Below are 26,278 nucleotides of genomic sequence, written 5' to 3'. Positions count from 1 at the left end.
ATCAATAAAAATACAGTAGTGCCACTGCTGAATTGGCACAAACGTTGTGATAATGGCCTGATTTTCAAAAATATTTATGAACCACAAGTCTCCTTGAAGTATATCAGATCTGCAGCTGATCAATATCTTTGTTTATTTCATTATAATCTTCTGATTTCCCCCTTTCAAGAATGAATAGATATTTTCATGTAATCTATTAGTCCCTTCCCTACAGAAAACATATTATTTCCTCCCACATTGCCTGCCACCTCTCTTTCAACTTTAGGTCCCTCTCCAGGGTGTATAACTTAGCTCTGCTTTCCTTGGTGTCTTCACTCATAGTCTCTCCAACTCAGACATGAGCAGGTGCTGTGAATGAGGAACATTTCTACAGCAGTCACTTATGCAGAAACGCTCAGCAAAACCATGGAGGAAGGGATGAAAAGCAAATATTAAGCATTTACAGGATATAGTGCCAATGAAACGATGAAAAACATTAAAATGTACATTCTTGGTTAAAAAAAAAAAAAAAAAAAGATTTTGATGCTGTTAATATAGGTTGAACATGAAAAGCACAGATTACTGACTTGCTGCATGAAAGGACCAGACCTGCTACCATCTGCTATATTGTAAAGAAAACCCCAAACTACATAGAGTTGATCTGCTCACTGACTACCTGAGCTTCTCTCCAGCAAGAGACTGAAGAGGGTTATTGATTTAACTCGTCAATATCACAAATATTTTTGCTGTATCTGTTCATGCCCAAAATGACAGGAAAAGCATTGAAGATCCTCACAATCTGGTTAACTTAAAAAATAAAATAAAATAAAATAAAATAAAATAAAATAAAATAAAATAAAATAAAATAAAATAAAATAAAATAAAATAAAATAAAATAAAATAAAATAAAATAAAATAAAATAAAAGGGCACAGTTGACTCTCCATTACGGAGAGTAACTAGAAAAGCCATATCACCCGCAGATAGTGAAATCCTGGGTGACTTTTAAGACTGTACAAAGAGAGTGCAGGAGAGGAAAGACCGGTTGCTGCTGCTGTTGACTGGGGCCACAAAGGTGCCCTACTGATTGTTCACCTAAGCCAGGAAGAGAACTGCCTGGTTTCCAGACCCAATATGGCTCCAGATAAACCAGTGCATGCATTTCTGCAGCATGGTCAATCCACACAGGAATGATGCATCCATCAAGGGAAACAGAAAAGTCATTTTTATGTAGGTATAATAATGCGTACAGTCTCAGAATGAGGCAAACAAAAAATACCAGTACAAATTGATTTGCTCAAGTTTTGTTGCATCCTAAAACAAAACCCCTTGGGAGTAACAGTTATATAAGTAATTAATTCTCTTCTATTTTCTTTCAGAATTTCCTAACAGAGGTGTTTTTTTTTTGTTTGTTTGTTTGTTTTAATGCATTACTCAGTGTGCAAGGACAATATCACATTTAAGATTCTTGTGACTTTAAATTTTATTGGGTAATGCAGAGGCAAGGGAATCTTCATATGATATTTACAGTAAAGAATGAGAATTTGTACTCTAAGGCATTCTAACTGTTAAACATTAGAAGATTAATAATTCTATGTTAGTGACAGAAAAAATGCAGTGTTACCTCCACTTATGCATGTTTCTGTATGAACTAAGATGAGTGTAAATACTCATGAATGAGGGCATGAATTATTGAAAACAGTCACACAAAAGGAATTTTACTCCAGTCTATACAGCCTTTGTTCTAAATAGCAATTAAATGCTTAACCTGCTTTTTCTATACACTTCAATGGATAGAATTTCTTATCTCCACAGCTGCTTGAAATTGTTCGCAAAGTCTAGCTAGGATAAAAGAGAAAATATAGCTTCTGCCTACTTCTGAGTAACCCAATAAAATGTAGACAAGCATTCAGAAGTCTAATCAGTTTAAACAGAGCTCACACTTCAATGAGGTCAGAAAGAACAGTTAATATGTAGACCGACAAATAAAAAGTGCAAGAGGAAACAGTTGAAGATGGTTTAGGTTAATCTATTTAATGGAAAACATCAAGGTATTATTTATTGCTTTATTATTTTAGCAATATAGTGTTATTCTAAAATTTCTGCACCTTCTGTTCTGCAAAAAGTTGATGCTTGATATTACATTAGTTAAAATAACAGCCTGATGTTCAGTGTAATAATAAAGGCTTTATAGGATAAGAGCCATCTGTTGCAATTATGCTCACTTTCTGAGATTTTCTGAAAGAGATGAAAAACTTTAAACTTTGTCAATTATATGCCCTTGAAGAACTATGAGTCATCTTAAAGGAGTTTGGCATAGAGATGTAATTTTCATGGAAACAGTCTAATGAGAGAACATATTGAATGCATTCTAAATATGGCCATCCAAATGGTCGTATTGATGAAAAGAGTCTCAAATGAGGGACGAAAATATGGCAGTATAACTCACTCTTCCATGTCCGTAATTTTGTTGAGTAACATTCCTTGGGCATTTCACAGCTTTTAAGTCAAATACTATTTTCAGCACTTTTTCTGGTGAGATCATTAATACGACTACTTCATCAAATATATGTTAATTAATACCCACCCTCCAAACATAAACCATAGGGTCTGGAACTTCTTCCCACACTACGGTAAGAAATACATCTCCAGATGTTAATGATTAAGGCATTAAAGGGTAAACCCAGCACCCACTTCCGCAGCTGCCTAAGCTCCCACGGCAGTAAACTACTGTGGTTACATTGCTGAAGAGTGTGGGTGTATTGGAAAGGGCCCTTCAGCGTGTGTGCACTTCTGCACAACATGGGAGCCAGATCAAAAGGGCTTCCAGCACAGGCAATTTGTTGGCTGTGGATGGCGCAGGGCAGAATGGATGAGTACTTCCCACGCAGGAGGCTACGTGAGAGGTGGAGAGCAGATGTTCTCTAATGTGATCACCTTGGGTCCCACTATGGGCTGGGCATGGCAGCCTTCTCATGTCCTGGGTCCTAGCTTGGATCAGTCCTTCTAATCAGTCTGATTGAACAATATTCACATAGATCTCTGAAGCAACAGGTACCTCTACTGATGTGAGTGTTAATGGGAACCACATTTACCAAAGACACATTTCAAATCCAAATGTGCTGGCTGGAGAGGCCATTTCTAGAAACATTAAAGAGGAAGTTGGGAAGGATGCTTCCTTTGCTTTGCCTGACCAACTTCTCCTCTCTTCGGGACTGGGACTGGGTACCAGTCTGTCCTTATTCTAGATGGGCATTAGATGTAAAGAACTGTCACTCAAACCTGCAGTAGGCTAAAACAAGGGCTGGGGGGAAGGGGAGGGGGGGGGAGATATTTTTAAATAAATTGCAGTTTTCAGTTCGATCTCCAATCTACACGTTTGAAAGACTTACAGTGTTAACATAGTAAGCACGATTAAATAGATATTGATGTGAATGAAGTTACCTTTAAATATATTTCAAAATAATTTCAAACTATTTTATTGGATATGGTTTTCTAGGCATAACTATTTGTTCACTTGTTCAGGTGCCTCTTTTGTTAAAATTATCTTCCCTACATAGTCTGAGAGTATGTCAAGATTTAACACTTACTTGCTGGACAAGTTGGCATGAGATCTTGAATTTACTGACTTCTGTTGCTACAGACTGATAGCATAGAATCATAGAATGGTGTAGCGTAAAGACCACACGGGCAACATGGTTCTTTCAGGATCAGTAACTGCTACCACTTTATTGATGACATAACTTCAACTCTCTCCTATTGAGGACGTAACTTCCTCTCTCTCTTATGGAGGGCATAACTTCTTCACTTATTGAGGACAGGCTCCTTTCTTATACCATTTGCCCCACAGCAGTACTTTTCCACTAACTATTCATTGGTCAACAGCTTTGCCCGGCAACAGCAAACACCCAGCAACTTCCATGCCTTAATGGCTGGAGAACAAGCAACCCAAGATGGCATTGTCTCCGAATCACCCTTCTTTGTACCTTCTAAACTCTTTACATTCCTCATGGCCTCATCATTAAGAGTCCAATATTATCACCAACCATGGGGCTTGTCGACCCCCATGGCCACACTCCCACAGAATGGCTTGGGTTAGAAGGGACCTTAAAGATCACCGAGTTGAAACCCTCCTTCAACAGACAGGGATGCCACCCACTAGATCAGGTTATCCAGGGCCCATCCAACCTGGCCTTGAACACCTCCACGGAAGGGGCATTCACAACCTTTCTGGGCAACCTGTTCCAGTGTCTCACCACATTCTTCCACATATTTAAATGACCGACATTAATCTGAGGTTGTTTTGGCTTTGATCATATTAGGCAAGCACCTGTTTCTTTTCAAGAAATAGGACTCTCTGAGTCTCTGAGCTACACAAATAGAAAATGTCAGCAAGAGAAGCTCTAGCAAAGGCAGGAACTGTGAGAAACACTCTGTGGCCAGTAACATAGGCTCAGGCAAGGATCTCAGTGAAGTAGCAATTTTATTCACGATTGCAATGGTGGACACAAGCAGAAGCACACCTGGTAGTCACATAGCACAGTTTATATACTTTATTTCTCAACACCCAGGACCCTCCCCTGTTACCCCATTGATTGGGAAATCCAGGTTCACAACCTATCCAATGCTTCACAGACAATACATGGCCTTCAGTTGCCGGAGACTTGACACCATTATTTTCACCTAATTGCTCTAAGGAGTCTAGTTGTCTGCATTTTACAAGGTCGTCTACTAAGCTTTCTTATCACTGCAAGCATATTTCAATACCACATTCCTTACCTTTAAACAATGTAACTCTGTGCAAAAACATTTTTGTTCCCACAATTCCCCCCTTTTCTTCTTTATAAATTGGTGATTTTTGCAAAACTTTCTCTAAGGTGTAATTTGGTAGATATCTTCCTCTTCTTCACTTTCTTTGCTTTCTATCTCCTCTAATATCATCATAGTATCTTAGTAAGGTGGTGGCTCCACGGTCATTTTGTTTCAATAGTGCAGTTTCAATTAACTGATGGACTAGTCCTCTTACACAGGGAATAATGCAACAACCAGCGGCTGTTTGTCTTTCAAATGCCAGGGTGAGGGGTATAGCTGATTGAACAACTGCACAAGTACCTCCCCAATTAGATGGTAGGGTGGACCATAAGATCTTTCCTCCACAGTACCACCAGAGATCTGCCCTAGGGATCTCCAGTCTTGAGTAGTTTCCCATCAAGTCCTTGGTAGCATTCAAGGTCCTTGTACACAAGGCAAACTCTCCCAGGTGCTGGGTAGCACTCACACCCTGCCGTGAGAGGCAAGCTGTATGGTTACCTACAGCTGTGGAGAATACAGGGGGAACCCCGGTATCGCTATCATACAAGGAAGGGAATAACAAAGAGAGAGACTTACAGGCCTCATTTCCCCAGGCAGTCTTCTCTTGGTACAATGCAATCATACATTGCATTCCCTGGGAGTCCTTGGTCCACCCCAATGGGAAGGGCACTATCTGGGAAATCGGTCGTCCTGAGGCACAAGCATAGCAATTGCTATGGTTGAGACTCTGGACAGTATATTTGACCCTTTCTATCCAGGCATTCACATTCCAATACCCTGTTTCAATCTCAATTGTTTGCCTAAGATCTTTTATTTATTTAACTGTCACAACTGCCTCATTTCGAAGAAGGCCTCTTGCTTTCTCCTCGTTTCTCCCTACCTTTGGTGACAATAGAGGGTGGATCCCATACAGCTATCCTAGATCTGGATGTTGGGTCTTTCCCACTCACATCTGCTCCGAGACCGAAAGTACAGTTAATAAGGCCACCAGCCTTATTAATTGTTATAGTTATGGGATTACATTGTAGAGGGTGACAGTTGGACTGAACAGTTCCTTTAAATATGTTAATCTGGCTCATTAATGCCTTTAAACTATTACTTGGACTGGGTGTATACGTCCATCCTTTATAAGTGGTTATGCACCATACATTACTCCATCCTGGGCAAAGGAGTCCTTTATACAGCCCACTAGTCTTAGATTCAGGACAGATACTTGTTTTCACTGCTTAATTGTCGTTGTGCATTTAAATCTCCACAAGCTAACACCTCACAAGCATAAAATGTGATGCTTTGTGGTATTTCGTTTTTTGTCATGTTCACCTACATCTTGACAGGGTATCCTGCTGCTCCTATTATCTGGTCTTCCTTTTTCCATGTTGCCAGCTGGCCAAGGCCTTCTTTGAGGCATACAATCACCAGAATAAAAATTAATAATTGACCTCTCCCTGTCATTATTTTTAAATCGTAGGTTTCCAAATAATTATCAATATAAAGAATAAGATGCACACTGTTACTAGAATAAAAACGCCTTGGAGGCACTCCAATTCTGTATAGTCCAGTCCTTTTTCCCAATCTCAAGTCACATTTACTGTTTACCTGTGTAAATAAAAAGGTTAGTTTACAATTGTAAGCTTTTATCCTGCTCAGAGTCTATTATGAGATTTTTCTTTTTGATTTTGATTTTTTTCTTTTTGATTATCGCTCATTAAAGGAGGCTGTAGAGAAGTGGGGGTTGGTCTATTCTCCCACGTGCCTGGGGGAGAGGGGGAACAGGCTAAAGTTGTGCCAGGGGTGTTTTAGGTTGGATATTAGGAAAAACTTCTTCACTGAGAGGGTTGTGAGGCATTGGAATGGGCTGCCAAGGGAAGTGGTGGAGTCCCCATCCCTGGAGGTCTTTAAAAGATGTTTAGATGTTGAACTTAGTGATATGGTTTAGTGGAGGACTTGTTAGTGTTAGGTCAGAGGTTGGACTCAATTATCTTAATGTCTCTTCCAACCTAGACAATTCTGTGATTCTGTGATTTTAACTTCCAACAAGTCTTCTGTAGGAACAACTTCCCAGGTACTAGGGTCAACGGATGCTTTCACTCGAGTATAGTGACTCCAACCTTTTTCTGCAGTTCTTATGTCTGTTTCAGTGGTTAGTAGCACTTGGAATGGTCCTTCCCATTCAGGATGGAGTTTTGATTCTCTCCAGGTACATATCAGGACCCAATCTCCTGCATGGAATGAATTTACAGGGAATGTACAAGGTGGGGTTTGAGCCAAAAGTCCACGAATCCTGAGAGGTGCCAAGGAAGAAGATAATCCAAGTATATAGTTTTTAAGAAAAATATCTTTATTTTCAAAAGTAGGTATCTCACTGCTTCTACCCAGGTACAGTAGCCCAAACTACATCTCATGTGGTGAAACTCCTACATCTTTTCTAGAAGCAGTTCAAATTCTGAGAACTGCAAAAGGTAAACGTTTTGTCCAGGGAAGCTTAGCCTCTAAAACCTGTTTTGACAGATGTTTCTCTAATGTCTGATTCATTCGTTCTACTTTTCTGGAGAAGGAAGGATGCCATGGAGTATGAAACTCCCATTTCATTGTTAAGGTTATCGTTAATTCTTGAAAAATAGATGAAGTAAAATGACTTCCTTGATCTGAGTCTATATTTTCAACAACCCCATATCTAGGGATTATTTGTTCCAGGATTACCTTTATCACCACACTAGCTGTTGCTGATACTGAAGGAAAAGCTTCTACCCATCCTGGCAAAGGGTCACTTAATACTAGCAAGTACTTAAATCTACCTACTTTAGGTAATTCAGTTAAAATCTACTTGGATACTTTGAAAAGGTAGAAGTCCTGGCTCCCGCCCACCCAGAGGCTGTTTCTGCAGACCTTCTTATTCACTCATTGGCATGTTATGCAACTATTACACACCTACTTATCTATGGTATACATGCCTACACATACATATTTTCTTAATACAGCATCACACAATGCCTGGACTCCCCAATGGCTTCCTTGATGTAGAACAGCTAAAATTTCCCTCATTATTTATTTACCATTTCTCTCCCATCAGGGAGAATCCACCGTCCTTCAGTCTCCTTCGCTCCTAACTCCCTGAAGGCTTCTACCTCTTTTTCACTGAATATTTGCTTTTCAGGTGGAGGTTTTATTTCAGGTACAAGAAGCAGCTTCGCTTCTACTTGTCATTGCAAAGCTGATTCTTTAGCCTTTTCATCTGCAATTCTGCTTCCCCATTCAAGTAGGGAGTTTCCTTTTTGATGTCCTTTCACGTGCACCACAGCAGTCTCTTCTGGTGGTAACAGATTTTCCAAAATCTGTCTAATTAATTATTCATGGACCAATTCCTTTCCCTTGCTGTTTACTAAGCCCCTTTCTTCCCAATTTTTTCCAAATGTATGTACCACCCAATATGCATATCATGAGTCAGTATTTATAGTTTCCTGTTTCCTTTTAACAACTTTAATGTTTGATCTAATGCATATAATTCACAAGTTTGAGCTGACCAATTACTAGGCAGTTTTGCCATTTCTTCAACATTCCCATCTGTTCCTTCAATGATGGCATAACCATTGCATCGCCTCCTTTGTACTACCCTAGAAGATCCATCTATAAACAATATTTCCCCTTCCTCTAAGGGCACCTCCTGTAAATCTAATCTTATCTTTGTCTGGTAATTTATTAGACCTAAGCACTTATGTTCCATATTCATTGGATCTTCAATTCCCTTTGACAAGAAGAAGGCAGGATTCAAAACAGGTTCTGTAGTTATAGTTAAATCATCCTTTTCAATTAGAATAGCTTCATATTTTATTATTTTGGAGTCTGTCAGCCACCTTCCTGCTTTCTGAGTGAGAACAGTCTTCAGTTGGTGAGGGGTAACAACAATCAGTTGTCCTCCAAAGGTCAATTTCCTGCTCTCTTCTACTAATAAGGCAGTTGCTGCTACTGCCTGAATGCATTCTGACCATCCCTGGGACACGGGGTCTAATAATTTAGGCAAATACGCTACAGCTTTCCTCTTATCTCCCCACTCTTGGGTTAAGACCCCCAAAGCAGCACCCTCACTTACAGTTATAAAAACATTTATTTCTTTAGGGCGGGAAGAGCTAAGACTGGTGCTGTAATAAGATCTTTTTTTTTTTTTTTTTTTTTTTTAATTTTCCACTACTTTTTCCTCTTTAGTCCAGTTCACTATATTGGATTCTTTGTGCAGTAATTTGAGATATAATTTCTTTGTTTTCTGCGCATATGCCTCTATCCACAGTCTGCAATATCCAATTAAACCTAAAAATTTTCTCAATTCCTTCTTTGTTCTAGGGAGAGGAAGTTGCACAATTCCCTGAATCCTTCCAGGGTTTATTCTTCATCTACCCTCAGAGACTAAATGTCCCAAATACCTAACCTCTTTTTCTACGTACTGTACTTTATCTTCAGGTACCCTTAACCCATGTTTTCCTAAAAAATTCAGGAGTTTGTTTGTGGCTTCTTTTACTTCTGATTTTTCTACCCCAGATGTTAATAAATCATCTACATACTGTAACAACTTCACCCCTTCTGGAATCTGAAATGTTTCTAAAATCTTTTCCAATTCTTGCCCAAACAAATTAGGGGGTTCAGTGAATCCCTGATGCAAAACAGTCCATCTATATTGCTGTTTATGGACTGTTTCTGGGTCTTCCCATTCAAATGTAAAAATATCCCAACTTTCAGGATCCAGTGGGCATGCCCAGAAGACATCCTTTAAATCTCTAACGCTGAACTATTTGTGCTTCATAAGGGATTTTACTCATCAGGGAGGGTATAAGGGTTACGAACCATAGGGCGGCGCTTTCCTGTTATCTCATTGACTCTTCTCAGGTCTTGTACTAATTGGTACGGACCATTTGGCTTTTGTACTCATAAAATTGGAGTGACAAACACTATCATTTAACAATTTACCTTTAAACAATGTAACTCTGTGCAAAAACAATATTTTTGTTCTCACAGAACACAGATGAAAACAAATGAAGTGTTTTACATTTTATTTCCCCAAACTATCATTTTTTAAAATGATCTAGTTACAAGATGCTGGCATACTCTATGAACTGCAAACTAATGGCTTTCAACATGAGAGTTGTTATATAATATCTATCTTTTTCTACAATTCATTTGTACTTGTAACTGAAAAATAAGATCAAGATATCAAGGAACAATTTCAGAGTTCCAGACCCTTAGCTAATTTTTGCCTTATTTGTTTTTAATAGATGGCTGACTTTTATTAAACAGATAATAATTGGTCATTAAAAAAAAGGAGACTTCATCTTAAAGATGTTTTCTAACTTGACACATTTCATGTTTCTCAGAAATTAATCTACGTTCTGCTACAAATAAAATTATCTCTGCTTTATTTTCTAATTAAGCCACTTACGTTCCTCTGTTTTGGAGAACACCAAAGAAAAGCCACCAACAAACATTCTTAAAATCCTCATCTGTAAATATGTAGCTATCGCATATGAGACAATGTAGAAAACTGGATGTGTATTTACATATTAAAAGAGCCAACAATTAAAGAAAAAAACACTCTTCTAAGTACTCCTTTGGGTGACCTAAACAACTTACCTTGAAAAATGTACCCACTGCAATCACAGGATGATAAAACCATTGGTTTACACTCATTTGTAATGGTAGATATACAGTACATGTGCATGCACAACCAAAGATAGTGTAGATTAAAATCTCTACAGCAAAATTGAAAGAGATAAGGAAAGTGATTGAGTGTCTACAATATTTACTGAAGTAGGTAACTTGCAGAGGGAATTCATGGAATGTTTAAGTACACTGTATTTTTTCTTCACTGCTATTTGCTTCAAAAGAAACCTTTAATACATATTTTTGTTTCATACACAGAAAGAGCTTGCACAGCTGAATGAACAGATTTGCAAGGTTCTGTTAAAAAAAAAAAAAAAAAAAAGGAAATTTTTTTTTCCTTGATCTGAAATATTTTTCTGTATTTGAGTTTATTATCAACTTCCTTCTTCCTACTGGATGTCATTGCCTCTGGGGTTACCTGACCCCTGGTCAAGGTATGTTGCTTATGATGCATCACAGCCCACAGACTTCCTGGAAAGCACTGAGGGGACCATTTCTGAATGGAGGTGCTCACCTCTCTCCCAAAGGTGGTCAAGAATGTCAAACCAAGATCTGCACTGGAAGTCTGGAGGTGAGGCATGGGAAAGATGAGGCACGAGAAAGGTGAGGCTGACGGGTCAGCATCACGCTCAGTGGGGACAGAGAGAGGACATGGCTAAGCACCAGGCTGGGGGCTTCACCCAACAGTGATGGCATTAGGCATTTCCCACCCCAAGCCTCCAGCCCCCTGCCACTGCAGATACTGAGGCGGCAGCATTTTGGAAACACTGCTTAAAGGGCCTGACAATGTTCTATGGTGATACAAATGCCCAGGGAAACCCACGGCTGACCTGCCGCCCAGTAGATTATACACTGTGTGGTTTAAGTAAGAGAGATAATGAAGCAGAGACAGCTGACATACTCACCTTTTGCCCTTTTACTCCACTGCAGTCACATTTTCCACAACCGGAACAACCCTGAAAATAAAACAGAAATAGAAGATTAATTGTCTGAACTGGGTGACAGTCAAAAAATACAGCAACAAGTCAGGGATATCAGCAGGGTGGTCAGCACATGGAATGTCCACTTAAGCCCAATGCAGTACTTTGCTATCTTTATACAGACGTACATTCTGTCACAGTCAAAGACGATTTTGTAAAAAAAAAAAAAAAAAAAAAAAAAAAAAAAAAAAAAAGCTGTAGTTTTTACTCATTAATAAAAATGCTGTATTGCTTTTAAATCATTGTATTTCGGGGCCAGCATTTTCAATATAAATCATTATTCCAGAACACATGCATATTCTCCATCTAACAATATGAAAGTCTCAAGTCCCAATTCAAAACAACTTCTGAACTTTCCTCTAGGATTCTTCTGCATTTATACATTCAAAGCCCAACAGATTTTTTTAAATAAAATCAATCCTTTCTTAGAAGCATCTCTTTAGTACCAGTTCATCAATAAATGGCTGCACGCATACTTAATCTCTATAAATACATGTCATTGCTTTGAGGAGAAAGGAATGGGGAAACTGTATTTCATGACTTATCTCCCACAGTTAAGGAAGAAAACAGAAGACCTGAAAAATACAGTCTTTGATTATTTTTTGAAGATGCAAAATATTGTCTATACCCTTTGGGTCTTTACTCTGAGATCTTGATATTGATTTACTCAATTTTTTAATCAGTGATTTGCAGTCTTCAGATATGAAAAAAAAAAAAAAAGTTTTTAAAGGAAATTAAAATACTGGTATAATTACCATGGTACACTATCTAAACAAGCACATCTGCAAATACTTCACAAAATCAAGCCAAACCACAGCCTTCAAAAGGGTAAACTGCTCCTAATCTTAAACATTAGATAAGGAGACAATTGTTAATGTTTACTGGACTGGCAATGACTATCTCCAGGGTTCTGGTCCCTTCTTACATCTACTTTACATTTCAGATGATCTCCTTTCTTGCTTTCTGTAATGCCAAACTGTAATTGTCATTATGATGGGAAATCTTCCATTTAGGAAAAGCACATTCACTGCAGCAGAAGAATGTATGCAAACACATGAGTAAAGAAAGGCATAGCCAGTCTGAATTACTTTCCAGTCAATACTGCAGAGATTCTTTTCCTGAAAGATTTTGTTTTCTCAGTACAGCAGTACCTTATGGGGTTTCTACACTACATAAACTAAAGTCTAGATGCAGTTAACTTCTACCTCCAGAAAATGTCAGTACTTCAGCATAAATGTTGACAGATTCCCAAATTTATCTGGATTCTGTAAAGTAAAATTCTGGAGGCCAGGTGGACAGGAGAATTTGGGAGAGGGGGGTCTTCATCTCAGGAGGGAAGGGCGGTGCACTGTGCAGCTGGCTCTGCTAGTCCCGACAGCTGATCTCAATACCTGAAATACTCCAAAGTGTAACTTCCCTCAGAAGTAAGGGAGAAAGACTCCTGCTTTAGATGTTTGAGGATGGGAGCTCAATGAGAATAAATGCTATTAAAAGCTTTCACACTTCTGTTCATATAAGCCAAGAGACAGAGACTTGAGAGATTTGGAAGTCTGTTTGTTTGTTCTAAGTCAATAATAATTAAATGGTTGAGATTTCTATCACATACTCATGAAGAGACGTTCATATTTTTGCAAAACATGAAAGCTGGTAACAGATGAGAGAAGTCAGATTAACTGATGCCCAAGTGAAAGCTTATGGTTGCTCTGTGTTACCAAAGTACTCCTGCACTCTCAAGTACATCTGGACTACTTCCTACTTCTCTTCCTCATAGTCATGAAGCAGCTGGTGAGTAACTCAGGCAGTCTATCACTTTTATAGTTGTTGTGCCCCTCAGAAACAAACTACGAGGAAAACAAGCAAAAATGTATATCCCTGAATATTGTACTAATGCACGTGAGATACTTCATTAGTCCTAGTAAGCCATTAACTGGAAGCAGTCAGGGGCAGCATCTCTCCAGAATGAGCTCTCAGCAAGGATGCTGAGCGTCCATCCCTTCATGCCTACGGAATACAGAAGCTACAGGGACCTCAGTGCTGCTGGGAAGTCAGAGCAAATGCACCCAAACTGTTCTAAATTTGGAAAGAGACCAATAAACATTCTCACTCAGGAAAGTTTGATAATACAGTAACACTTTTTAAGTACATTTACTTTTAAAGCAAAGCATCAAAGAGAACTTGGGTTTTAATGCTTAAAATAAAATTACTAAAGGCTGTCCAATAAAACTAAAATACCAGCTCCTGAAGCATTTGTTGCTTTTGATGCTATCTTTATATATATATATATATATATATGTAGATCTGCTGAGTTTGTTGTTTGATGTTAAATTTTCTCCACATTCATATAAAGCAACAATATTCCTATTTTTCTCTTCCGTTATACTGTAGAAAGACAATTGGATCTGAAAACAATGCCAACACATGCTACAACGCCAACTCAGTACTGACCAATAGGGAAAAGTGCCACTCTCTGAATAATCAACTTCACTTCTTGCAGTACATGGTTTTGCCCAGAAAAGCATTGGGCCTCCCATTTCAAGAACTGACCCTGTACAACCTCTCTTAGTTTTTCAGACCTGATGAGATCACAGCTGGAGGACGCATGCCTGCAGCTCATACTTCCTCCTCCAGCATCATGTAGAATGTTATCAGTTGTATCAACACATCCCTTAAATTCAGAAGAAGTCTGTTTTAATTGCATCTGGGAATGTAATTAAAATACGTCATTGTATCATTATAAACATCTGTTTTCATGTTAATCCCCTCATATTTCCTTCAGCCTGTTATTTAACATGCACCATTTTAGAAAAAGGTATGTTGCTATTTATTTTCAGTTGGGTTTTGTTCTTAAATCTGGCATGGCCAGAAGAATGGATTTGTGCTTTCAGGTCTCCTTTTGTGCTCCCAAAAATGACTTCATTATATTCCATTTTTCCTGTTTCTTAAGCCTCAGTTTAGAAAAACATAAGGTAAAAAAGTACAGAGCATCAGGAGGCACAGCTGCATAACGTCCTATTTGCAGTCAAGTGCTGTAACTTACTATGCCAGAGCACGCCACCTGTACTCCAAAATTCCATGTTTATTTTACAGTAGCATCATCTCCTACTGTTACTGACTGTAACCTTTATAAACAGATGGAAGATTGGCTAACAATGACAGCCTCTACTGGATAACATTATCTGCAGCTACCAATGCCTATTTTTGAATCTAAAGGATGTGACAAGATTCTGCATATGCTAGGAAGAAGTATGAACTTTTTCCTCCTGGTCATCTGGGAAGATGGGAGGCACAGACTGGAAAAAGCTTATGGATCAAATGTCAGTTTAAGGAGGTCAAAGGGGCATTTAAGTAATGAGGTGGGAAACTGGGAGAACAAGATGTTTATAGCAGGTACAGGAATAAGGATTTGTGTTAATTTGACCTACTGTGCTTACAAACATCTATTCACTGCAGTCTCCCTTTATTTGACAGTAAGAAACAGGCATTTCTGGGCTGGGATTCATCTCACCTATTTCGGATGTTTGCTTTCAATGTCAATGAATCACACCTTGGAGGACAAAGCAGGAGAGACTGAAATAAGCAAGTATGGGCTACATATGAGAACAAGGGTAAAAATGGAGAGCGAAGTGTACACACACAGACAATTAGAGGGCTAAGGGATACAGAGGGCTACAGGGATGGAGAATTATAATATCTCCTCATTCCTCAAAAAGTATTGTAATTTATCTGAGTATCTTCTGAACAGTGAACATGGAGATCTGCATTTCTGAAGCTCATTTAGGAATGACTTATGAACCTTGCACAATCAAGTCCTAAATGTGAAACTTCATCCTGAAGGAAAAATGATAATCATCTCAAGGTAAGTGAGATGAAACTATGCAAATTATTACTCTTACTTGAAATTGTTCTGATTTAGAACAAGTCTAATATGAAGAATCCAGTTTGTGATTTCCCACCACACATGGCTAGAGATGGGAAAAATATTCTTGTCCTATCTCCTAGGCATCCTCTTTGAAACAGTGTCTTCTCCAGGAACCGCATGGAGCTTGGAGCAATCACTGCTGTCCTCCAAGTGAAAAAAACAGAGAAGGAATGGTGCTGTGCAGGAAGTATAATGCGTAGTGGGGGAGGCACTGAAAAGGAAGGGTCTTTATTCCTTGTGTAGCAGTTAATTAGATTGACCCAAAGATCTTTGCCAGATGCACCTACTCTGCATGGCCAGCTAGCAGGTTTCAAACAGCCACAGCTCCCTTGCAGCTCAGGCTAGCCTGTTAGATAATATTTGGTGGCATTCATTCTTCTTACTCCTCCCACAAAATACCAGTTAGCCCAGAAGCACAAGCTCATTTTAGCAGTACAAATTGCTTTATTTTTTGACAAGCATTTCCGTTCTGTTTCTTCCTCCCAGACTGTCTGCAACTGATAAGCTTTGTGAATCACGCTAGCAAATCAGTATAAAACTACAAAAAAGATTATGCCATTTTAACATCACGTGTGGGAACGTGCTTCATGCAGACTGAATATTTGCCTAAAGGAGAGACATTTGTTTACCATCATGCTAAAGGAAAGCCCTAAAAGCACCCAGCCCAGCCCCTGCCTACTCAGGCCTCAGGGGTGCTCAGCCCTGAGAGCAGCACTGCTGAAACTTCCTGCAGCGGATGGGAGAAACTCTGCTCTGCAATTCCGTTTCTAACACATCTGTCAGACTACAGACTTTCGCATTTTGGTCTATTTTTCCCCGTCCAGCTACTTTCCTGGCAGTTGAGGACTATTGCTTGGAACACGTACAGGAACAATACAAACAGCCAGAGTAGCAGCCTACGAGGGAGACGGCGGCCATATTTGGAAATGCCCCGTGTCTGGAGGCTGCAGAGAGCACCCAAAGGGCACAAAGGCAGAGCTGGTTCCTGGACACTCGTCTTTCTCGCACAAGTGTTTTTTTCACGACAGAATGCAGTTTCCCATCCCACAATATCAGCCCAGCCTTGGTTGAGTTTCCTGCAGGCACAGGCCAATTGCATTGGCCTCAGTCTAGTTCCAGTCTTGCATTGTACACCACAGGTATAAGGCAGATACCCGATATGTTTCTCGCTGTTTACTCAACGTTATTTGTGTTGAAAATCGCATTCCAGGGCACATAGTCACTTCCCCTACACCAAAATGCAATGTCTTGCCAGTGATTGAAAACCTTGTGAACAGGTGACCAATGAGGCTAGCACAGATGTTAAAATTCTGGGACTATTCACCGTTTCTAATTCATATCTGAAATGCTTCAACAAGCAAAAATACTTATTTCATCTCATAATTTATTCATTATAAAATGTCATTTTGTGTTTAGACATTACACTGATCATGTTTTCTGATGAGAATAGTAAAGATTTCCCTGTCTGCTTTGCTTTAGTTCAAATCCCAATTTGGACTGCATCCTAGCACCAATTCCCAGTTCAAACACCAATTTTGGTTATGTCAGTGGGATGTTTCTGTGACAGCTTCGAGTGACAGCTCAACCTCCTCCCACCAGACAATCTTTCCTCCCCTGCGCTATCTTAATCACAGCAGAGATTTATCTCTACATAGCAAAGACTGCACTTCTACCTGCGCACACATATGTACAGCTCATGTAGCTGACAAAAGAACTGGATCAATAGATGTCTTCAGTTTCACATCCCACCAAATACGGGAACAGGGAAGTGATGCCAACAGCAGGATACTTATCTCAAATTCTTCACATATTTTCTTCTCTTCAGAATGTCAAAATAGCTCCCTAGCTGCATTACTATTCCCATGTTTACCCTTTGGATAGAACTGCACTGAATTAGCTGAACTGTTCTTTTTGTATGTAAAATATCATCAGAGGAAATCACTACTAATCAGTTAACTGCAACACTCAGATAAAATATTTTTCTTAACTGATTTTTCAGTCCATTAACAACTTCAAAAAAAAATCACATTGCTACAACTTCTGAGTTGCATCTAGCTAGAACAAAAAGGATAACAAGAAAAGAAAGAATGTCTTATTTGTCCCTGTAATGTTAGATTTAGATTTATTTTAGATTTTGGAAACAGGTTGCTATACTTGAAGAGTATAAACTCCTTCTCCTCTCCTTTTTTTTTTTTCTTTTTTTTTTTTTCTGAAATAAATATAGCAGGATGAAAAGGTTCATTGTTTCTTTATCTCACCATACTGTATTTATACAAAAGGATAAAAATATTTGCAAGAAACATCCAATTTAATCTATTAAAAAGGACCTAAATGTCTAACTTATGAACTTCTAGGTCTTTACAGACTACAGTGATAAGGTATGGATCAGTATTAATATAAGTGTTAGCTACAAGTACATGTTGAAATATTATATTTGTAAGGTTAATTTATGTATTGATCTCCTGGTTGATAGAAAGTCTGTGGAAGAAAATGATTTTTTTTCCTGCCTACGTTTTTTCCTAGGATTTTCACAAAGCAAACCGACTGCTCATTATAAGAACACAATTCTTCCTTGCCATAATTAAGGGGAAAAACAAAAACAAACAAACAAACAAACAAAACAAAACAAAAAAAAACAACAACAACAACAACAACAAAAACACTAACACAGAACTACCACACCTCAAAGTCATATTCCTCCTTCAAAACAGAGCTTTGCATGAAGTATTTGACCCAGACTTAAAAGTTGTGCTATACATTACCTCCTGCCTCAGAGGGTTGAGTTCATTTCTCTCAGAAGAACAAGAAACATGATGTGCTGTGGAGCATTTCAAAGGCAAGACTGACCCCCCTTTTTCCCACTGAAATAATTTCATTTCACATGGCACATTGAAATCTTATTAGATCGGAGATGGGAACCTGAGCATCTTCCTCAATGTGCAAAGCAGTGGAGTATAAAGGCATTTTCACCTGCTTTCATCCTGCCTCCACAACAGCAGGGTATGGAACCACACTACAGCAGTGTGAGAGTAGATATCCCAAGTGCAGGCTGTCAAGCAGGTACTCAAAACCCCCTGACTACACTGAACACGGGTATCTTCAAAATTCAAGGAAATACCATAATGAAAAAGCAACTCCTTTCTGAGTCCAGGTATATTTTCTTTGCTCTTAGCAAATGATGAAAAATCAAACAAGTCAAAGTGCACTATTAAAGCATTTCTCAAAAATGTCTCTGATTTCTTTTTAAAAAATTGTTATTCTTAATAATTTCTTTTACTGTTTTATTCCTTGAATATGGTTTACATTTTTTATTTCACCAATTCTAAAGTCGTATTTTTCATCAAATCACCAACTTGCTGACAAACTCACCCAATCCTGATCAAAATCTACCAGCTTTTCATTTTTAAAGGTTATACTTTTCCTTCATTAGTGTTTGAAATGGAGCAATTGTTGCAATGTAGATTGGGACGTATCCTCTTTTGTCATCAGAAAAACAGTCAGTTTAATTGTAGCATCTGAACAGAAAATTTCACTTCAGAATGAATCAACTTGTAAGGCTAGCTTGAAGTTAATTATACAACATATTACTTTGATGACAATTAGCTTTAACTGATAATTAGCATGGTATCTGTTTGCCTACTTATTCTAAGTATATTTCATCAATGGAAACCTTGGCATAAGCATTAGAAAAGTACTTTGGGCAAGCAGAGGAAGATTCACACACAGGAGATTTAGCAGTTCAAGCTTTGTCAGAAGTGCTGAGAGAGAGTGGTGACTTGGTGCAGTCACTCACTCAGTTATTCCCATACGCTCTGCTGTGACAGGGGTAGCTGCTTTTTGGCGATGTCTGTGCTAAAAGACTGGCCTTGATCATATGCCTAAACAGTGGAAGTCTGCCCTTTTCAGGAGTTAGTAGGAAGCCAACTGTCCTGGACTGACAGATGAACTTCAACCCACAAAATGGTTCAGGAAGAGGAACGCTTGTCATGCCTTCACTTTCAGGACTTAAAGCAGAGAACAGAAATGCAGGACAGCTCTCATTTCAGTTGTAAAGACACCTATTTCAGATATCACTAGACAGATAAATAATAGAGAGAAGAGGATATTTTATGATTTTATAATGTTATAATATTTATAATGTCCAGTCTTTCCGTCTCTTTCCTTCTCTTCAAAGTCAAAAAAAAAACACAAACAACCTAAAAACTTGGCAACTTATCTTCATGTCCATTTTTGTTACCCAGCATATCAAGGACGGACTACTATTACGACTGTTCTGGGAATTCCTTGAACCAAGGGATGGCTTATTGGTTTTACAGCTTTCCACCTCTAGGTCTCCAAATTAAGTTCAGCTCTAGTCAGCAGTAACTGAAAGTTTCTGTCATGTAGTAGCTATTTAAAATCCTTGGTTGTGTCATTTCTATTTTCTGTAAATCCAGTATTCATAGAGCACAGTAGAACAGTGCCATTCACGATGTCCTGTGGTATCCCACCTGCCTCCAGATTCCAAGCCAGGTGGCAACAGCTCTCCCCTCAGTCCCAGGTAGTATCTGTCATGTCTGATAAGTCTCTCGCATGGTTCTAGATGCCTAGGTTTAAGCAACAGTAATAAGTGCAGCCCAGTTTCTGTAGACTCATTAAACCTTGCATGCATAAGAAGAATTAAAATTCTCATACTGCTGAAGACCTCCCTTGGATGTACGTTGATGTACATGGGTAGGACAGAAAGAAGCAGAAGTGGTCCCCACTTGCTCTCTGTTAATGCAGAGTTGTTCTCCTAACACATCTTCTAGGAATAGCTTTAGACTAGATAAGAAATGTCCTGTAACAATCGTACACAGTGGAAAACTGTGGCACTGCCGTTGTCAATGCATCAGGCAAGTACCACTTTTAATCTGAGGGAAACTTTAAGCAAGTCTCACCCAAACTGGCATATAACTGAAAGAAATGAGAATTTACTGTCTGAAGTATCATCATGGACAATGAAATTTGAAATATTTACAACAATTCAACTTTGGTTTTATTTAAAATCCTCTTACAAGTTTCACAAAACTGGTTCTCTACAAATAAATCTCTATATAATATAGTTGGAAATAAATTCTTTATTGCTTTTGGGACATGAGGGGCTGTTTGTAGATTTTGGCAAGTTTTTCTTCTGTTTGGCCAGAGGCTGTATTTGTTTTGTTGTTGTTGTTTTTAGTGTTACCAGAATCCTTCAGGATGTTCACACAAAAACTGCAGACAGATCACAGATACTTATCAGAGATCTCCAGTGTATTTTGGCCACTCAAAAAATATTGTCTCTTTTTTTTTTTTTTAATACTTAATACAATTATTTCAGAAAATATTTATTTTTTAAATTAGCATTGGTAGAAGTACTCAGTAAAAAGCTGTAATAAATGAACAGTCACATCTTAGTCAAATGAATCCCAGATTTCTGGATCTGAAATGTTTCATCACAGGGACCTCATTTCTGACATTCCTTTCCAAATTCCCCAATGGTCTGTCCTGGAGGTAGGGTCATGGGAGTCCCCTGAAAGCTGCTCTGTGAACACGACTTTCCTGCTGCTGATGTGAACATCATTTTCACAAAGCAATGCAAATCCTGGGGGCTTCCAGTCAGTTCACAGGAAATATAAAGCTATTCCTGTTGTTCCATATTTGGACAAAAATGACATTTAAAGCAAACATTTCCTCAAACTAAAATCCTTTACAGGAAGCTCTGACAAGAATCAAGGTATTTGCTTATTTAGTAAAGTTTTCAAAATATCACCTTATGCCACTCTGTTCTGCACAGCTCAAACTGTGCAGAATACTAACTAATGCAAATACTAACTAATCTCATTATCGTTATAATACAAACCCATCCATCAGTAAACGTACAAGCAGATCTAAATCCACAGACTACCACATATTGTTTAGCCTCCAGCAAACAGAGACTACTGTATTTACCAAGGGACTACTGTCTATCCAGTTGTTTTTGTACCCTTTTCCTATTTAAGAACTCCATTTTTAGTTATATCTTCAAAGAAGTGAAAAATATTCCAGGTTTCAGTAGCACACAAGAGTAGGTGGATCCTTTGGTACAACAGTCACTGTTCTTCATCGGCAGCTGAGAATTAGAGTATAATCTGGGACTACCTTCTATTCAGTGAAAAGCATTTCCAGGAACACATTCCAAAAGGCATGATCCTCTCTTAATTCAGTTATGGCAACCACTGCCTATAATTCCCATCCTACTCTTCTACTTTGTGAAGAGGCAAAGTTGAGCCAGGAGATACAGATGAGAAGCTCCCATACCCCATATTGCTAAATTAAACAAACAAGTCTTGCAGGAAGGACAGAAAATTGTGCTGCAGAAGTGCCACCTCTGCAGCCATGTGGCCACAGGCCAACCTCCTGTGTGGCAGAACACCTCCAATGGAGAGAAGGCATCCTTCATAACCACCCAGCATCCTCACTTGTGTTTTCATTGATCATGGTGGTTTGCAGGACACCAAAAAACCCTCAGAGCCCATGTGTCTTTGCACATCCACGTGGGCAGTGAAGGCGCTGCACAGGGACAGAACGATGTGCCTGGTGGTCCATGACATGCGAGGTGGGCATCCTGTTAAGGCTGTTCCCCTTTCAGCCGCTACCTTGAGGGAAAGGTGACCTCCCTTTGGGCCATGTGTCTGTCCAGAGCTATTGCTGGGCTTTCACTTTTATAACCAGTACTCTCCTGGCACCTACAATGCCTGATTACATCAGGGATGGTGGAGAAAGGGTGAGTATGCAGTGGAGATGCCACCTTCAGCGACCCTACCCATCTCCAGGCTTTTCTGTAAACCTCAAGGCCAAGGAGACATGTCGGGGGAGGAAGGATGTGCAGGAAGCCAGTAGAGCAATTTTGCAAATGTTTACAGTGAGTTGGTGAGCGGTGCTTTCCCTTCCGTTAGCTGATAAACACGGACATCAACATAAACAAATAGATTTGAAAGTAACAACTTGAAAACAGTACAGCACTGGGGAGTGGAGGGCTTCTCCCTTGGCTACCGGTTGCCTAGACTAAATAAACAGAGAGGCGAAATCCTCCTGGTGGGGATAGGCACTGAAGAATGGGAGAAAAGCCCAGGAAGAAAAACTCCTGAGCCTCTAGGCCTGGGCCCTGAGGATGAACCCAGGTGACCTACAGTCCAGTACAGATAAAGACCTGTGTTTTAAACAAATGCCCCTGCCTGAGCATGGCTTTCCTTTGTGTGGGCTATGAGTACTGTGTTTTCACTTATGCAACTCCAGTTTTCACCAGGGAAGGTTATATGCATGTGCAGGTTTGCCAGGGAACCACACTCCTTGCCCAGGAGGCCTCCTGCCTCCACATCCCATATACTGCATGAATGGCATCTATTTTCACCTTCTAAGTCCTCTACTCACTATAACCAGTTTCTTATCCTTTACCTCTCCCCACTCCTGAGTCTGATTCTGTGTGACTCCTGAAAAGACTTAGCTTCATGTACATGTCCATGGCCCAGCTCCAAGTCCAAGTACCAGTAAGGGCTCTACGCCCTTTTTCTCAGGACAGACAGATTGCTCCAGGAGCAGACAACTCATGCAGTTGCTCCCTGAAACTGTGGCTAAACCTGCACGGAGGAGAGATCCCACACAGCCCCATTTCACAAGAGGTGCAGCATCCTGTGCAGCAAACAAGATTTGCCCCTACTTGTGAAATTCCACAGCTTCTAAAAGGAAAGCCTTAAGGGAAATCCCTACTGACCTCCATGGAATAGTGCAAGCATATATAATTTGTGAGTAAAATCGAAAGAGGACAGTCTGCTAGAATATTTGAAGGCTATCAAAACCTACTAGACTGCATGCAATTTTTATTGCATAAATTATCAGAACAGTCTAGAAGACTTCATTAAGAAAACACATTAAGTCTCTTTTCTTCTAGATAGGGGGTTAGCTCACTAGTCTCAGTAACACTGTGAAGAAGTGACAGTGGTAGCCTCACTCTGGACGGCAGACTCAACAAAGAGTCATAAGATTGCTAATGAGCAATTAATACCTTTTAAGAACCAAAAGGTATTCTGGAAACAGCAGCAGTAACCACAGCAGTTCCAACATCCTTGTCAAACACTGGATTTCAAATGCATGCAGCATGTTTAGTCTGCTTAGCAGCCAGCCAAAATATACACATACACAAAATTTCATTTTATAAACCCACCTTTTTTTCCACACAGATCTAAAAGCTCTTCCAAATAGGTTCATCCTATAACAAAACCACTGCTACAATAAAAAGATGCTTTTAATTCCTACAGTGAAAGATTTCAGCCAGTTGTTGTGGACAGCCAGTTCTATAGCAAGCAGACTTAAAATTGGAACATCATTTCCTAATAAATTTCCTGAAGTGAAATCTATTTTAGGGGTATTTGTATTATAATCCTACCACAAATTCTGGACTGCAAGCAGGACCAGGTGTTTATTACATGCATTTTTCTCCACTATGTTAACAAACCGCTAATCAACATCTACCAGGTCATCTTCTCTAAAGCTTAAAGTTATAACTTCAGTTCAGCTAAATTAATATTTTTGCAACAAATCATCAGCCAGACCTCTGTTTGGACTCCTAAAAATCCATAATTGGGAGTTTTTTTTCCTTTGCACCTTAACAGGCCAATCAATTCTATCTTTTCCTCCTTTTAAGGATATCATTGACTATGTACTGCTTTCTCTCTTCACAATACACCAGTAGCTTTTCATCAGTTTTTCTATACAAATCAGGTCTTAATTCCAGAAAATGTTTTCACTTGCTATTAGATTGCAAAATTCTAGGTGCATGATAACTGCACCTAGACTGTAAATAACTGTAAATAACTGCATACATTAAAGATAATTTTGTCTCAAAATCAGGAATTCAAGACTAGTCTAGAATAATTTTCAAAGACCTTACTTTTTTTCTTTTTCTGCTGTTGAACTCAATTTGAGCAATGTGGCTAGTCAATGGGTAGTCCTTCAACATTTTTAAAACCTAGCCACAAGAAAAAATCAGTACTAGCCATGTGTACTCTAATTTACTTGTCTGGCCCAAATGAAAAACAGACACAGTTTTCTCGAAATTACATTTTTCAAAATCCACATTTGAAATCCAGTTTCAGTAAAAATTTGAATGTTGGAACAGGACCACAGTAGAGCAAAATAGAGACAGGAAATATTTAGTGTGCAACATTTGTCAGACGCAAAAGGAAACAAACTTGTCAGACCTCTCTTTCTTTTATGTTTCTTTGTTGCCTAGACAGGAAGTTGACAAAAATTTATTTATTTTCCTCCTATAAAACATGCAACGTAATTTTTATTGTACCACTTCAGTTGCTGACTGCATTCAGTAAATAAACCTACTTCATGAGCAACCAGGAAAGTGTTTAATATCTGACAGTTTACAAGAATGATGAACTAACTGAGTACAAAAATAAAAATAAATAGTTTTTAATGCAGAAACGGAAATAACGTGATATAGAAGAGAATCCATTCTTTTCTGTGGCAACTTCCTGAGTGATGGAAAAGCTACAGCTGAGTATAATTAAACATTTGCCTAACCTGCATTCCACATGTAAAGGTCAGGAGGACTGCAAACATTGATGAAGATTGACATAGAGCTGTAAATATTTTGTGAGTAGTTTATTTAAAAACAGTAAAAAGAAGCCATGTTCAGCAATAAGATTTCTTCCACTGACAAGCAAGCAGACTCAAATAGGCTTCAAGAGCTTTGCACGTTATTTAGAATTAAAAAACAAATACAGGCGAGTAAGCTCATCCATCCAGTAAATGCACTAATAAGCACTAAAGATCTCATTATTTGTCAAATATATATAAGAAATTAATAAACATGGGTTACTACAGAAAAGGGCAAAGTGTAAATTCCAGAGCTCTTCCAAAAAATATCCTCCCAGTAGGAGGCTCAAGGTACCCAAAGGACAACACGCAGCACACAAGAAAGATTATTCCTCCCACGACTCACTGAAAGGGTGGTTATTGATAGCTAATGCCATGGAATACAGTCTTGGTGGGACCTGCCACAGGTTTGTCCTCTCCTTCCTACAGTCCTATCCCCACTTTTGCATTGCCACTGACATGCATCAAATTCATCCTGGAACTAAACTGTATGAGGACTAAATACAGTGGCGTTTTCCCTCATTTTCTTAATGGCCTATTCTAGCTTCTTGAGGTAACTTCATGCTAAGGTCAATCCAAAAAATGGTGCCGCAATTGAGGGGCAAGGTGATGCAAGCAGAACCAGTAACTGAACCATTGAGGACCTGTGCTTTATATCAGTCTGATGTAAAACTAATGTAGGCTTCTGCAGCACTTTAGTTATACCAGGCGCTTAGATAATTTGTTAAACTGATGTATTTATGAGCTACTGCATGCCATTGTATTAGAAAAAGATGGAGGTCCCCTGAGTTTACCTTTTAAATGAAATATTATTGATCATAATTCCTTTTCCAAGAGTGTAACTTCCACTTACTAACAAAGATACTTCCATTTTCAGTGGTAGTAGTGAAAGGAGGTTGAAAGCATCTCTAAAGTTAAGCTGGTCTAAATTTTTCTTGAACAAATTTGATAGTTACTTCCCATTTTCTAAACCTATATGACTTCTCTTCATAACCCCTTTCAACATTGGTTTGTAAGACATGGTGTTCTCTCTCTTTTTTTTTTTTTTTTCAGAATAGCTTGACCAACTTCATTTAATTTTCAAAGAGCAGAATTGTCTGCAGTAGTCAATTGTAATGTGACTGCAAGCTTTGATAGGCTTCTAGTTTGTCAGAAATGATCATACACATTGGCATTACCAACCTGGCTTCATGCCATAACTCGCAAATTTCCGGGCACTCCTGTGGATGTTGAGAACGAGTTTCCCAGTGCTCTTTGCTAGAGACTTCCCAGCCCGTGAATAACTCTGGAAGACATGT

The 26,278-nt window shown here is 39.0% G+C and overlaps 1 protein-coding gene across 1 annotated transcript in view; it reads right to left on the bottom strand.

Moving 5' to 3' along the window:
• COL4A1 (collagen type IV alpha 1 chain) overlaps positions 1-26,278 on the bottom strand; it is a 126,208-nt gene that overhangs the window by 66,256 nt on the left and 33,674 nt on the right. The window contains exon 2 of the mRNA XM_082783080.1: positions 11,342-11,392. Within this exon, the coding sequence (XP_082639206.1) occupies positions 11,342-11,392 (51 nt within the window). The remainder of the gene's footprint in view (positions 1-11,341; positions 11,393-26,278) is intronic.

This window comes from Aythya marila (genome assembly GCF_965140915.1).
Source record: "Aythya marila genome assembly, chromosome: 1".
NCBI classification, from domain to species: Eukaryota; Metazoa; Chordata; class Aves; order Anseriformes; family Anatidae; genus Aythya; species Aythya marila.
Note: the sequence above shows the minus strand (reverse complement) of the source record. Positions and strands in the feature narration are given on the sequence as shown.